This window comes from Hordeum vulgare, chromosome 4H (genome assembly GCF_904849725.1).
Source record: "Hordeum vulgare subsp. vulgare chromosome 4H, MorexV3_pseudomolecules_assembly, whole genome shotgun sequence".
Lineage (NCBI taxonomy): Eukaryota > Viridiplantae > Streptophyta > Magnoliopsida > Poales > Poaceae > Hordeum > Hordeum vulgare.
In genome coordinates this window covers 67687424-67703972 of record NC_058521.1, presented here as the reverse complement: position 1 = coordinate 67703972, position 16549 = coordinate 67687424, and the positions used below count along the sequence as shown (strand labels likewise).

Below are 16549 nucleotides of genomic sequence, written 5' to 3'. Positions count from 1 at the left end.
TATTGATGACCCACAAGTATAGGGGATCTATCGTAGTCCTTTCTATAAGTAAGAGTGTCGAACCCAACGAGGAGCAGAAGGATCTGACAAGTGGTTTTCAGCAAGGTAATCTCTGCAAGCACTGAAATTATCGGTAACAAGTAGTTGTGTGGTAAGATAATTCGTAGCAAGTAACAAGTAACAATAGTAACAATGGTGTAGCAAAGTGGCACAATCCCTTTTGTAGCAAGGGACAAGCCTGGACAAACTCTTATAGGAGGTAAAGCGCTCCCGAGGACACACAGGAATTTCTGTCAAGCTAGTTTTCATCATGTTCATATGATTCGCGTTCGCTACTTTAATAGTTTGATATGTAGGTGGACCTGTGCTTGGGTGCTGCCCTGACTTGGACAAACCTCCCACTTATTATTAACCCCTCTTGCAAGCATCCGCAACTACGAAATAAGAATTAAGACAAAGTCTAACCATAACATTAAACTAGTGGATCCAAATCAGCCCCTTACGAACCAACGCATAAACTAGGGTTTAAGCTTTTGTCACTCTAGCAACCCATCATCTACTTACTACTTCCCAATGCCTTCCTCTAGGCCTAAATAATGGTAAAGTGTTATGTAGTCGACGTTCACATAACACCACTAGAGGAGAGACAACATACAACACATCAAAATATCGAACGAATACCAAATTCACATGATTACTTATAGCATGACTTATCCCATGTCCTTAGGAACCAAAGTAACTACTCACAAAGCATAATAATATTCATGACCAGAGAGGTATTGAATAGCATCAAGGATCTGAACATATAATCTTCCACTGAGTAATCCAACTAGCATCAACTACAAAGAGTAATTAACACTACTAGCAACCTTACAAGTACCAATCGGAGTCGCGAGACGGAGATTGGTTACAAGAGACGAACTAGGGTTTGGAGATGAGATGGTGCTGATGAAGATGTTGATGGTGATGAGTCCCCTCCGATGAGAGGAGTGTTGGTGATGACGATGGCGACGATTTCCCCCTCCGGGAGGGAAGTTTCCCCGGCAGGACGACCCTGCCGGAGCTCTAGATTGGTTCTGCTCAAGTTCCGCCTCATGGCGGCGGCGATTCCTCCCGAAATCCCCCTCTTGATTTTTTCTGGAACGAAACCCTCCTTATAGCAAAAGAGGAGGGCCAACAGGGAGCCCACAAGCCCCCTAGGCGCGGCTAGGGGGGTAGGTCGCGCCTAGCGTGCTTGTGGCCTCCTGCTGGCTCCCCTCTGGTACTTCTTTGGCCCCGTATTTTTTATAAATTCCAAAATAAATCCTCGTTGAATTTCACGGCTTTTCGAGTTGTGCAGAATAGGTATCTCAAACTTGCTCCTTTTTCAGGCCAGAATTCCAGTTGCCGGCATTCTCCCTCTTCATGTAAACCTTGCAAAATAAGAGAGAAAAGACATAAGTATTGTACCGTGAAGTGTAATAACAGCCCATAAAGCGACAAATATCAACATGAAAGCATGATGCAAAATGGACGTATCAGCTTCCAACACAGTGATCAACCCACCATCGGCGTCGGCTTACAATACACCCGCGCGACCAAGACGGTTTACAATGACGTGGCCAACTCTCACGTCCGCGCGACCAAGATGGTTTACAGTGACGCGGCCAACTCTCATGTCCGCGTGACCAAGGCGGCTTACAATGTTGCGGTTGATTCTCGAGTCCGTGTCAAATCGTCAGACAACTCTTGCATTAAAATCAACCCGCCAGTGAAGTGCTCGCTTATACGAGCCGTCCAACGAACGCGTGCAAGCCGCCGTCCCCACGGTCTATTCTCCATCAACATATCGGTGCGGTGCTCTCCTATACGAGCCGCCCAACGAACGCATGCAAGACACCTTTGCGGCCCACCTCTCCCAACAACATTGGAGCAAACAAAAATGACATTCATGTCTTACACAACATCATCAAAACATGGACCAACTGCAATTCACGTCGGGTTGCTCAATGGATAGACACATTGGCCAATACTATCTACTTCAGCATATCAAAAGTAACACAAGAGTTTGTCATGAAGGAAACATCCCTGGTGAATCTACAAATTAAGCCGGCCATCGTTGAGCCGGTAATTCAAAGCAAGCGACAAAGAAAATAAAATTCGTCCTCGAGGAGCTACGAGAGCCGGACTACCTGAGAATAAAGTATGGGCCAAGAGGCATATACACTCAATTTGGCCATGATATTTGCCAAAGACATGTGATGAGCATCACCAAGATCGTCAGCTCACTACGTCATCTACAGTTTGGATACATCCATCATTCAACCATCAACCTTATGTCGGCTTATGTCACAATCAAGTATGAAGACTCTCAAGCCACCTCCTTGAGTCGACTTAAGATTCAGGGGCTACACATGCATGGCTCGGCAGATTCAACTAGGGTTGAATAATTCAAGAACCCCGGTTCATTATAGGAAAGTTAAGCCGGTCCCGGGGGCTGCTGCCTCATTGGCGAAAAGATTTAAGGTCGCCCAAGAAGACAAGTTGCCATGATGCGACCGCCCAAACATAGGTGCCCTGCCTCATTGGTGGATGATTTAAAAGCCGCCCAAGAGGATGAGCCGCCTCCAAGGAGGTCATTCAAACATGGGTGCTATCAGTATCAAAGATGATAAGCCGACACGTTGAGCTCATTCAAACATGGATACTGGTAAATTCAAAGAGGACCAAAGTTGCCACGATGCATGGTTCAAACATAGGAGCCAATGTATGGTCACGAACGATAAAAACCGGCTTACTTGGGGGCTACTAGTCCCCAGGTCGTTTAGAAGTAATAGCGTTGTCTTCTGCTATCCTATGCCCGTTTTTCCTTGATCATAGGTCACTTGGGGACTTCTGACTCATTGAGTCCCTCCTTTACTACCCTCTTGGCTAGCGAAAAATTAACGCATTACAATAGTTATACTCGACTGTATGTTTTGCGACTCGCTCATAAGCTCTGTGTACTCTTGGCGAGTCAATCCAATATTGGACCCTGAACTTCCAAAGTTAAAACATTGAGGTGCTTGCGAGAGCCAGCATTATGGAAAATAGACAAACCATGGGTTCACTGAAGCTTGACTTTGCATGATCAGCCAGTCTAAAAATCTCTTAGGGTATGACTAGAGCCTTACAAGCCCGTCTACCCGCCGTGACTCACTGAGTCGGCTTATTTATAACAATTCAATACCCTATATGGTGTTATCTTTTCCAGGCAAGGATTCAATATTCTTACCGGCTCATGCAAAGCATGGTGACTATGAAGCTCACAAGGGCGGCCTGTATTAAAAGGTAATGCCAAAAGCTTCACTAAAAATAATTTGATGCCTTATATGGTGTTATCTTTTCTTAGAAATCAGGCATTATTTTATCATACACACACATCATCTTGCATTGCATCATGCATCATACATGCATTGATACATATCATACCGGTCTTCAAACCGGGTCAAAGCATAAACTTCTGCAGGAGCAAATAAATCTTTGATAGCCGATATGGCCGGATTTTCATCATGGTTTATCATTACCAGTGTCAAGTGATTGGGGGTTTTTAAGCCAGCTCGAAAGAATCGACTATTTTTTAAGAGCCGCCCTATCGCATATAATTCTAGGTCATCTAGTTGACCGGTTCTTGGATTTCTTCAACTTGCAACCATGGTCAAGGATTTCTTTCATCAAAAGGCATCATCAGTTAACAGAGTGGATATGATTTTATTCTACAGTGGAAGCAATAGTCCCGAGTCACTGCAGGCACATGACCCGGTACTTGGGGGCTACATTATTCAAATAAAGATTACATCAAAGTAAGGAAGTCCCTTGTCGCTGCAAGAATGCACCATGACACTTGGGGGCTAATGCAAACTGCTCTTTCAAGTCATCACATCATCATCAGACCCGGCTACCTCAAGGAGATAAGCCGGCCCTGGGGGCTACATATCGCTCTTTATTCAAGTATGGATTAAAGGAAGCACCGGCTCATCATTTTTATAATGACCCGGTCCTTGGGGGCTACACATTGCTGCTCAAGGTTACATAATCAGATCCTCAAAGTCCCTTCTCGTTATTACATAATGACCCGACCGTCGGGGGCTACATCATATGATGTTTTATTTTCAAAGGAGAAGAACGTGTAAGTCCTGAGTCGCCGCAAGCAATCAACCCGGCACTTCGGGGCTACACTACTCACATCAAAATTTCCAAAGTCTGAGGTTGGTGCAGGCAAGACAACCCGACACTTGGGGGCTACAACACTCAGTTGTTTTCATAGATCATGAGGTCCAAATTGAAGATCCGAACCATCACACACTAATGACCCGACCCTTGGGGGCTACACCAGTTGAAGCTTTATAAATATAAGATGATTGCAAGTCCCTGGCTGTTGTAGGAAAGACAACCTCGCACTTGGGGGCTACATGGTCAAAGATATTTTTGCAAATCTCCAAGTCATCACAAACTGATAAACTTGGAGCTTGGGGGCTACAAGTAATATGGATATATCAAAAAAATTGAAGAGCATTTTCAAGATGTTAATTGCGAGACCGGCTCAACATATTTTTATCTAGTTGAAGCATTGAAAGACCGGTATAGGTAATATGGATATACCAAAAAATTGAAGAGCACTTTCAAGATGTCAATTGCGAGACCGGCTCAACATATTTTTATCTAGTTGAAGCATTGAAAGACCGGTTCAACATCACATGGATTTCTTTTTTCTCAATAATTTGATCAAATCAATTGGAGTTCAGTTTTTTGACTGGGCATTGCCAAACAATCATGACCCAACATTATCAACCATAACCCGACAACTTCGACGATCACAACCTGACAAGTTCTAAAACATCCTCAAGCCGAAAGTATTCAAAGCTAGCCCATTGATACATCCATTTTGCATCATACTTTCATGTTGATATTTATCGCTTTTTGGGCTGTTATTTCACTTCACGGTACAATACTTATGCCTTTTCTCTCTTATTTTGCAAGGTTTACATGAAGAGGGAGAATGCCGGCAGCTGGAATTCTTGCCTGAAAAGGAGCAAGTTTGATATGCCTATTCTGCGCAACTCCAAAAGCCATGAAAATCAACATGGATTTTTTTTGGGATTTATAAAAAATACTGGGCCGAAGAATTGCCAAAGGGGCGCCAGTAGGTGGCCACAAGCCTGCTAGGCACGACCACCCCCTGGCCACGCCTAGGGGGCTTGTGGGCTCCCTGCTGGCCCACTGGCCCCCCTCTTTTGCTACAAGAAGGGTTTCAGTCTGGAAAAATTGGGAGGAGGCTTTTCAGAGGATTCGCCGCCGCCACGAGGCGGAACTTGAGCAGAACCAATCTAGAGCTCCGGCAGGACGATCCTATCGGGGAAACTTCCCTCCCGGAGGGGGAAATCATCGCCATCGTCATCACCAATACTCCTCTCATCGGAGGGGACTCAGCACCATCAACATCTTCATCACCACCATCTCATCTCCAAACCCTAGTTCATCTCTTGTAACCAATCTCCGTCTCGCGACTCCGATTGGTACTTGTAAGGTTACTAGTAGTGTTAATTACTCTTTGTAGTTGATGCTAGTTGGATTACTTGGTGGAAGAGTTTATGTTCAGATCCTTGATGCTACTCATTACCTCTCTGGTCATGAATATGATTATGCTTTGTGAGTAGTTACTTTTGTTCGTGAGGACATGGGATAAGTCTTGCTATAAGTAGTCATGTGAATTTGGTATTCGTTCGATATTTTGATGTGTTGTATGTTGTTTTTCCTCTAGTGGTGTTATGTGAACGTCGACTACATAACACTTCACCATTATTTGGGCCTAGTGGAAGGCATTGGGAAGTAGTAAGTAGATGATGGGTTGCTAGAGTGACAGAAGCTTAAACCCTAGTTTATGCGTTGCTTCGTAAGAGGCTGATTTGGATCCACTAGTTTAATGTTATGGTTAGACTTTGTATTAATTCTTCTTTCGTAGTTGCGGATGCTTGCGAGAGGGGTTAATCATAAGTGGGATGCTTGTCCAAGTAAAGGAAGTACCCAAGCGCCGGTCCACCCACATATCAAACTATCAAAGTAACGAACGTGAATCATATGAACATGATGAAAACTAGCATGACAGAAATTTCTGTGTGTCCTCGGGAGCGTTTTTCCTCCTATAAGAGTTTGTCCAGGCTTGTCCCTTGCTACAAAAGGGGTTGGGCCACTTTGCTGCACCGTTGTTACTTTTGTTACTTGTTGCTTGCTACGAATCATCTCACCACACAATTACTTGTTACCGATAATTTCAGTGCTTGCAGATATTACCTTGCTGAAAACCACTTGTCAGATCCTTCTGCTCCTCGTTGGGTTTGACACTCTTACTTATCTAAAGGACTACAATAGATCCCCTATACTTGTGGGTCATCACCCATCACCAGAAGGGACAAGTACCTGCAAGATGATTGTCTAGACGGCTCGAAGAAACCATGATTTTTTGAGGAGCCACTTCATTGAAAGAAGACGGCCAAGGAGAAAGTCGACCCCTTAAACATATTTATTATTCTTATTTCAGGAGCTTACCATGAATAAATTCAAGCTAACCTGGGGGCTAATGTTGGGGATATACCCCGCGGGGTAACCCGGTTTGAAGTATGACCCGGTCGAGCTTGGCGACTCACTCGTGACCCGACTGAGCTTGGCGACTCACTAGTCACACGATAGGCGGGTCAGACGAATGACAAGACTGAAGGCCAAAGGCTCGGCGTGCACCCTGGCATAAGGCGGCTCATTGAGAGGCCAGGAGGGCCGGCTCACAAGAGAAGGCCCAAAGAAGAGGAAAGACTTCCTCACAAAGGAAACAAGACCCGGCTTAGGATTCAAGAGAGATTAGTCCTATTCCTACTCCTAGTAGGACTCTACATGTAAACCTACCCCTTCCACCTATATATGGAGGGGTAAGGCGCCCCAAGAGGGACGAGTTAGACAGATTCATAAGTTCAAGTCATTAGAGATAGACAGATTAGACACCCTCGAGATTAGTGGTAGCGATTCCACACCCTTGTAATCGATATCATCACCTTCATCAATGAAGCACAAGTAGGACGTAGGATTTTACCTCCATTGGAGGGGTCGAACCTGGGTAAACTCGCGTCTCTCGATTCCGACCAACCCCTCTCAAGCCGCCACATAGTTGCGATGGCCTCACACCTAAGTTCTCTCACGAGGACATATGTCATGATAGAAAACCACGACAACAGTCGTGGATTATTAGGGTCAGGGCTTCCTCTAATTCCTCTAGTATATATAGGAGGGAGGGATAGGAGGAGGAGGCAGCCAAAATCCCCTCAAGGGGTTTGGCCGAAGTGGAGGTGGAAGAGTCCACCACCAATCCTACTCCAAGTAGGGTTCCTCCCACTTGGAATATTCCCCCTCTCCCTTTGGGATTTTTTCCCTCTTCCCTCCTTGGCCGAAATAGGTCAACTTGGGCTGGCCGCACCAGCCCACTAAGGGTTGGTGCACCACCTTTAGGCCTATTAGGTTCTCTCCCGGGTGGGTGGCCCTTCCGAGTAAAACCCCACAACCCATTCGTCACTGCCGGTACTTTAACGGTAATGCCCGAAAACTTTCCAGAAGCCAAATGCAACTTTCCTATATATCAATATTTACCTACGGACGATTACGGAGCTCCTCATGATGTCTGGGATCTCATCCAATGACTCCGAACAACTTTCGGTTAACAAACACACATAACTCAATAATACTGAAACATCACCGAACCTTAAGTGTGCAGACCCTGCGGGTTCGAGAACTATACAGACATGACCTGAGCCACTCTCCGGTAAACAACCAATAGCAGTACCTTGATGCCCATATTGGCTCCTACATATTCTACGAAGATCTTTACCGGTTGAACCTCTATGTTAAGGATTCAGTTAATCCCGTATGTTGTTCCCTTTGTCCTTCGGTATGTTACTTGCCCGAGATTCGATTGTCGGTGTCTCCATACCTAGTTCAATCTCGTTACTGGCAAGTCTCTTTACTCATCCTGTAATACAAGATCCCGTGACTAACTCCTTAGTCACATTGCTTGCAAGGCTTATTGTGATGTTGTATTACCGAGTGGGCCCCGAGGTACCTCTCCGTCATACGGAGTGACAAATCCCAGTCTCGGTTCACGCCAACCCAACGGACACCTTCGGGATACCTGTAGAGCACCTTTATAGTCACCTAGTACGTTGCAACGTTTGATACACACAAGGTATTTCTCCGGTGCCCGGCAGTTGCATGATCTCATGGTCATAGAGACAAATACATTGACCTGCAGAAAAGAGTAGCAATAAGTTGACATGATCATATGCTACGTTCATAGTTTGGGTCTTGTCGAGCACATTATTCTCCTAATGATGTGATTCCATTATCAAGTGACAACACTTGTCTATGGCCAGGAAACCTTGACCATCTTTGATCAACGAGCTAGTCAACTAGAGGCTCACTAGGGACAATGTGTTGTCTATGTATCCACACATGTATTTGAGTTTCCAATCGATACAATTCTAGCATAGATAATAAACGATTATCATGAACATGGAAATATAATAATAACCAATTTATTATTGCCTCTAGGGCATATTTCCAACACTTTTATCGTTTGTTTTTTGTCCATAGTCGGACCCTGCTCTTCTACATGGTGATTGAATATATTGTTGTATTGTGTTGTTCATGATGTAGCTTATGGCGAGTGTAAGCCAATTCCATATACTCATCTATTCTATACATGTACTTGTAACGATATCCATTCTTGCAAAATGACGAGATACGCTTCTATCCCTGTCGATGCCCTCGTGCCAAATTAAGGATAGGATCGCATCTTGTGCGTTACATATAATAGCATGGAACAATAAAAAAATGTAGATAGGTTGGAGACGTATCGGTGATAAAGGCCGAAATATGCATAAAAGAGTTCGGGGGGAGGTCATGGAAATCCAACCCGTAGTAAAACTTCATACCCCTTAAAAAGGGTGGAGTGGGAAGCCGAGGCCCTGAAGGAAGTGGGGGATGAACACCACCCTCTCGCCTTCTTTGGTTGTGAGTATGACTTGGCCCTTCTCCAGAGCGTGATGAACAATGTTTTTCGACAAGTAGCCGATGTGCTTTACTTCCAAGATGTCATTGTTGGTGACGTAGGAGGCCTCCCACTTTCCTTAGAACCCGAGTCGGCCATCGATGAATTAGGGAAAAGGTTTGAGATTGGAGGGAGGATGAAGCTTGGGAGCTTGGAGCTCACGGGATTGCGGAAGGTGATGGCGATGTGAGATGTGAGAAGCGTGTGTAGGCTATAGTGACAGTTTCCTTTCTATAAGCCACTGTAATACCGAGAGACCCTTTGCGGTGGTCTGGACCTCGCCACTTCCCGAAAAATCGTGGAGTTATGCGGGCATGGGATAGCCCAATCATAAACCAAATCCCCTAAAAAGCGGGACACAATCTCCATATTGATGGAACATACTAATGAAAAAACCGCCTCGAACCACGGATCGAGTTATCGTAGTTGGTCAGTGGTCATGGACGACCGCGACTTTTCACTAAAAAGTCATCAGACAGAAGCACTCCTCACACTCGAATGGTTGGCCTTCGAGGCTAAGTCACATATATTGTTCAGAAATAGGGAAATCATCGGTGGCCGAACTATTACTGGCTGAATATAAATGGGGAGAGGAACTCGCCCCGCATGCCGAAGACCTTGGATGCAAGGAGCTGCTAGGAATCAAGACTACGGCGTTAAAGGCCAGTTCGGGGGCTACTGAGGGTGTCCGGGACTAAGGGGTCCTCGGGCCGCTGACCTATCTTCACGGGTTGGGCTCATGGGTCACCCTATGATTATCATTGGATGCCGAACTACAAGACAACACCGTGTCTAGAATGGAATCTTCCGAAGCCTTGGTGTACGCTCCAAGTCAAGGTGATAATATCGGCATGTTTACTCCTTGGTGTAACCGACATTGTGTAACCCTAGTACCCCTCGTATCTATATAAATCACAGGGTTTTAATCCGTAGGGTAGATTAAGATCAATACTCCTAGGGTTTTAGACCACACCATACAATCTCTAGGTAGATCAACTCTGTATTTAATACACCATCGTCAATACAAACAAAGCGGGACGTAGGGTATTACCTCCATCAAGAGGGCTCGAACCTGGGTAAACATCATCTCCCGTGTCTCCTATTATCCATCGATCCAAGATCCACAGTTCGGAACCCCCTGCCCGAGATCTGCCGATTTTGCACCAACAACAGGGGTTGTGGATAAGCTGGCGTGGATGACGACGCTGCCCTGCCGCTTGTGGGGTGGTGTTGACGAGGGTTGAATGACATCGGGCGCGATATGGCCATCGACGAGATCTGGCGGAGGGTTCGACGTGTGCCTGCCCTTGATGGTGACGGACGACGACTCGAAGGCTTCCATGGCGGCAGCGGGCGGACGTGGATGGCGGTCCGGAGCGGCCGGAGCGAGATCAACGAAGGCAGACCAAAGTGGAAGCGGGATCTGTCGCGCGAAAATGTCCCTCCCGTAAAAAATCTCTGCCGATAGGGGTTGAGCTCGGACCGGACTCCCAACCCGTGAATTTAAAGTTTGAGGACGAACTTTTACCGCGCCCCGCAAATGTTTTTATGGTTTGACGACGAATACGCGGTTTGTTCGGGATACTTTTTAACGTAGACCTGTAAAATGATGGTTATTTTACGGGTTCACGAGTTATACTGGGTATGGTAGAGTTGATCTTAGCTGACTAAAAAACGTCTTATATTTTAAGACGGAGATAGGACTAGTTGGAGATAAAACAGTGGAACTATAATTGCTTGACAAGTTGGGTTGCTAAACAAGCCTAAAGATACCACTGTACAAGAGGCGGCACAGCATAATTCCAGCATCTCTCGCAGAATCATCCTCCCGGCTCCCGCTCAGCACGCTGCTCCAACGAATCATCATCCAGCCGTTCCCCCTCCCATCCAATGGTAGCCGAGTTCCTTCTCCGCTTCTACTTTACCATTGCACAATCACCAGCCAAACCCAGCCTTCTTTTACGTGCACACCTACACATTACCATATCTACGGATAAGTCCTAGACAGCTCCAGAAAAGGAATATTACACGGTAGATTCCTCGATAGTGTAAGTAAATACGGATTATATCAGGGAGCGGAGTGAAATAAATCCACACAAGAGCTCTAATAAAGCGCTCTTCCCCGCCGGCGTCAAGGATTCAGGCCGACGGCAAAGGGCGGGCTCGCAGTCTACGACGAGCTCATAGATAGACCCCGAGGAAGCGGCGCCATGGTTATCTCGGTCCCCGGTCACCGGCGCTCCATGCGCGACGCAATGCTCGGCGGGGGCCGCCAGCTCCACAAGCCCCTTCGCTGCGCCTTCTACGACGGGATTCCCGGCGAAGGCCTCGCCGCCGCGCTCGCCGAGGCCACCGGGAGCGTTTCCCTCTCCCGCAGTCCCGCCACCGACGGCGGCGGCGGAGGGAAGGCGGCGAGGAACGTGCTCATCCTCATGAGCGACACCGGCGGCGGCCACCGCGCCTCCGCCGAGGCTCTCCGGGACGCCTTCCGCCACGATTTCGGCGACGCCTACCAGGTCCGACAAGCCTTAATCCTCTGCTCTCGGAAGTTAGACATTCAGTTTCGCTCTCCAAAATGTCCATTTTGTTGAGTTAAATTTGGTTTTGCTGCTGGTTGGGTGGCGCAGGTGTTCGTCAGGGATTTGGGGAAAGAGTACGGCGGCTGGCCGCTGAACGACATGGAGCGGTCGTACAAGTTCATGATCCGCCATGTCCGGCTCTGGAAGATGGCCTTCCATGGCACCTCCCCGCGCTGGGTTCACGGAATGTACCTCACCGCTCTCGCCTACCTCTACGCCAAGTACAGACTCCAGTCGATTGCACGGCTTGCCGTCGATTTGACAGCGACAATGCGCGATCCGATTGTGCGTGTTGTTGTTTTGATCTGTTTGGTGACAGGAATAAGGAATTTTTGTATTTGTTTCAGTGAGGTGGTCGCCGGGATGATGAAGTACAAGCCGAACGTGATCATCAGCGTGCACCCTCTCATGCAGCACATCCCACTGTGGGTGCTCAAGTGGCAGAGCCTGCAGCCCAAGGTCCCCTTCTTCACCGTCATCACCGACCTCAACACCTGCCACCCGACATGGTAACCAACACGGCATGGTGCAAATTGAGGATTTTCTTGATTGATCAGGATTCAGGAGTGGCATCTGAAACCATGAACTTGGCAGGTTCCACCACGGCGTGACAAGGTGCTACTGCCCGTCGGCCGAGGTGGCGAAGAGGGCGCTGACCCGCGGGCTCGACCCGTCCCAAATCCGCGTGTACGGGCTGCCCATCAGGCCATCCTTCTGCCGCGCCGTGCTCGACAAGGTCGGCATATCTTCGACCTTCGCATTCTTCTGCCATTGCCTGTGCCAAATCAGCTCTTGAACTCTGCTTGGTTGGTTGACAGGATGAGCTGAGGAAAGAACTTGGCCTGCACCCTCAACTGCCCGCTGTTCTACTGATGGGTGGCGGCGAAGGGATGGGCCCGGTGGAGGAGACAGCCAAGGCCCTCGGCCAGGAGCTTTACGATCACCAGAGACACCGGCCGGCCGGGCAGGTCGTGGTCATTTGCGGCAGGAATCAGGCGCTGCGGTCCACCTTGCTGTCCCTGACATGGAAGGTCCCTGTCAAGGTAGTGCCATTGCATATGCCGAATCTAAAATTCTAGATGCGCATTTCAGATGGATGCTGTGAGTGACTGTTTGGTTGGTGCTGTGCTGACTGAACTTTTCGAGTGTTTTGTCTTCAGATTAGGGGGTTCGAGAAGCAGATGGAGAAGTGGATGGGCTCTTGCGACTGCATCATCACCAAGGTAAGGTTCCTTCTTGCCAATATGTTATGCCTCTTGATTCTTCATTACTGGAAATGCGATCTGATCTGACTGAAGTATTTTTGTGGCACTTGCAGGCTGGCCCCGGTACAATTGCAGAAGCCTTGATAAGAGGACTTCCAATTATTCTCAACGATTTCATCCCTGGACAGGTTTATGCTTGTGCCAGTAAACTAGTTCTGAATTATACGATTCTATGATCCTATCAGAAAGATTTTAGTCGGTCCAAACAATTTAGACCATCTCAACTAACTACGAATGTTGATTATATTTCCGTTATAGGGTAGGCCGTCTCAGAGTGTCTGTTTGTTGCTACTGTCATTGATTAGTGATTACTTCCAGAGTTCTCATGAAATATGTCTCTAGGTAGCTAACATTTATCCCTAATCTTTTATCATTCAGGAGGTAGGGAATGTGCCTTATGTGGTCGACAACGGCGCCGGTGTGTTCTGTAAGGACCCAGGGGAAGCTGCAAGACAGGTTGCCCGATGGTTTACTACAGAAACTGACGAGCTCAAGAGGTACTCCTGCAACGCACTGAAGCTAGCGCAGCCCGAAGCAGTGTTCGACATCGCGAGGGACATCCACAAGCTCCAGCCGCAACCAGCCGCTCTAACCCGGATCCCCTACTCGTTGACTTCATCGTTCTCATACCATATATGAACTTTTGGAAACTCTTGCAGAATATACTCTGCAAAGTGAATATGCCTTCAAACTTGGTTGTGGCTGGGCTTGGCTGCCTGCTGAAGAACCTGTATATACCATGTACATAACTGGATGGCCCGTCTATGTTGGTGTTTCTGTTGTGCTTGACTGCTTGCATTGGACTATTGGTAATTGAAATGCGAAAAGTGTTTTTCTGACCAAATTATTGCTTGATAAACATATATCCCTAGCCCGTAGTAGTTGTAGTGTAGTTGCTTGTAAAAGACCAGTTGGTTTCTTTATATGAAATTGGAGGGAGAGGCTCCTCTTCCGCTAAAAAATCAACATTTGCTAATATTATTGTCATTGTCATACATGTTTTGTGCCGCCCGAGTTTGATACCAATATTACATGCTACGTGTTGGGTTCTCGATTTACGCACATTGGAGGACAACTAGCAAACTCCATAATAACTCAACCAACAACAAACACATGCATAAAATCCTTTGGGAATCAAGCCTAAATCAACCAAACTCTCAATTAAAACTATATTCCATTCAACGGTCCGTGGAGTCTCATAATCACACAAGGGGAAAGAAAGATCTAAGGTGGGGAATTCATCTCATCAAGAAGAGGTATTGGTCCTGTTCATCTCATCTCAAGAGAGTGGCCTCTTAAGGTTTGAACTGTTGCAAAAAAACAAAAAAAGACATGCCACAGTAACAATTTTAGTGTGTCCACTCTAGGTAATTGACCAGCTTATTTTTACTCGTACACATTTACTCAACAATAATAAAATATATCCAAAAAAATACCTGTAAATGCTAAACACAAAGTATAACCATGATGCCCATTTTGAAAATCCACATAAGATAAAATCGAATTAAGAAGCACGACCATACAGAAATAGACCTAGAAAATACGATTTCCTATATTTACAAATTTATAATGTCATTATGCCAATTTTTACTGAATCATGTCCATAACTTTAATCCGTCTTAGAATAATTTATAATGCCATTATGCCAATTAAGAAGCTGTAACTCTAAGTCAATTTATAATGAACTACGAAAGAAAAATAAGTAATCTTTTCCTTTAGGGTTTTCCTGAAGTCCTCTCGTCCTCCGACGGCGCCGTCACCGGAGTCCACGTGATTTCTCCATCGATCATCCTGAAAATTGATCGGCCGAGGTTAGCTAAGGTTGTGCGTCTATTACAGGGGCTTGCATGGAGGTAAGCGGTGAAGATCGACCTGGGGGGAAGCGACGGTGATGGAGATGGAAACTTAGATGGCGAAGAACAAAAACTCTCAGGGCGACTCGAGTGCGGAGCCACCTGATCCATCGCTGCGGGAGAAGACAGTGGAGCTTCAACCAGAAGTGCGGGATGAGGAGATGGCAGAGGAAGAAGGGGGTCACTGGGATCACGTCAGACCAGATCCAACCCTAGAAGATGCTTTCTAAGGGATGAAGTTGCACGGAGAAGAAGAGAAGGATCTTGATCTCTCGAGGGAGGTGGAGGAATTGATCAAGGAGGTTCATTGGTTGGCTCTGTTTAGGGTTCATAACCTACGACCCTTTATCCATGTGGCAATTTTAAATTCCATGAGGAACGCGTGTGCTTGTGCACAAGGTGTCACATTCAACATCGAGGGTCTGAATCTTTTCCTAGCACAATGTCACTGTTTGGGAGATTGGAAGAGGGTAATGGAAGGTGGACCATGGCAATTCAAGCGTGATCCGGTGGTTCTTGTGGAGTATGATGGGTTCACGAATGTTGCGGAGTATGCGCTTGACATGTATCCTCTCTAGGCCAGAATCAAGGGTTTGCCTGATGGATTGACGAGGAAGAAGGAGCTTGCAGAGAAGGTTGTAAAGAAGGTAGGGGAGCCCCCATTCACTGTCATCGTCAATGAGGGGAAGATTAATCCCTCCAACCACCTTCGGGTCAAAGTTTTTGTGAATGTTAATAAATCTTCGGTGAGATTTGTTCCGATCACTCTCAAGGAGAGGAAGAGATGCCCAGTTAGCTACGAGAAACTTCCAGACTTTTGCTTCTTTTGTGGCTGCATGGGACACGTGGTGGAGGAATGTGGCTATGGGATTCATGAGCCCAGCTCATGCGAGTGGGGAGACTATTTGCACTGGAATAATGATCCTAATGGGGGTAGCGCTGGGGTTGGGCGTGCAGGTGGTTGGCGGTCTGCTGGCGGGGGTGGTGGTGTTGATGCAGGAAGGGGAGCGGCTGGGAGAGGTGATTCCATGGGTAGAGGAGGGAGAGAAGGGAATTCCTTTGACTCGGGGGGGGGGGGGGAAGAGGTGCTGGTGTGTACAAGGCACAGACGCATCATTTAAACCAGGAAGAGGAAAGTTGGGGTGAAGGTATGAAGAGTTTGCGTAAGAGGCTCATTGGTGCAGATGGTACACTGAACGTTAGGGGACAAGCAGTTCCTAACTTGGTTGGTAAAGTCTCTAATACGGTGCCTATGCTCGAGAATGTTGGCTCCTCAGGGCCTGGTGGTGTATCCGCTACGACCCCCGGAAAGGTACCTATTATGAAGAGAAGGAGGCAGGGTGATGAGGCTGGTGGTGATGCAGGTGTGGATGAGGATGTTGTGATGGTTTCTGAGGCGGCCTCCGATGTGGAGGACCGTCGGGCCCAATGAATCTCCTAAGTTGGAACTACCGGGGTGGGGGGAATTCCCGAACAGTTCGAGAGCTACCGACATTGTGTCAGTCGCATTCCCCCATGCTAGTGTTCTTGTGTGAGACTAGACAGAAAGAAGACAAGATGAACTAGGTTAGAGGAAGGATAGGTTTGAAGGGTTTTTGCGGTGTTGATAGTAATGGGATGAGTGGTGGTCTTGCATTGTACTAGCATGAGTCTATTGTGGTTGATATCCTGGAAAAGAACGACAGAATAATTGATGCTATGGTTCGTGTTGACACTAATGTGGTGCTTTGGAGACTCACTTGCATC

At 46.9% G+C, this 16549-nt stretch overlaps 1 protein-coding gene across 1 annotated transcript; it reads left to right on the top strand.

The window, feature by feature from the left end:
• The first annotated feature begins 11240 nt into the window (after positions 1-11240).
• LOC123451215 (probable monogalactosyldiacylglycerol synthase 2, chloroplastic) lies at positions 11241-13794 on the top strand. Its single transcript, XM_045128225.1, has 8 exons — positions 11241-11622; positions 11734-11906; positions 12033-12194; positions 12280-12421; positions 12504-12728; positions 12846-12908; positions 13004-13078; positions 13329-13794. The coding sequence occupies exons 1-8, from the start codon at positions 11317-11319 to the stop codon at positions 13587-13589; spliced, it is 1407 nt and encodes a 468-aa protein (XP_044984160.1). The 5' UTR covers positions 11241-11316; the 3' UTR covers positions 13590-13794.
• Positions 13795-16549: the final 2755 nt, after the last annotated feature.

Bases quoted from the DNA above. Each gene is read 5' to 3' on its own strand.
- LOC123451215 (XM_045128225.1), top strand. From the start codon at position 11,317: ATGGTTATCTCGGTCCCCGGTCACCGGCGCTCCATGCGCGACGCAATG. The intron at 12,729-12,845 runs GTAGTGCCATTG...TTTTGTCTTCAG, and splicing joins CATGGAAGGTCCCTGTCAAG to ATTAGGGGGTTCGAGAAGCA. The intron at 12,909-13,003 runs GTAAGGTTCCTT...TGGCACTTGCAG, and splicing joins GCGACTGCATCATCACCAAG to GCTGGCCCCGGTACAATTGC.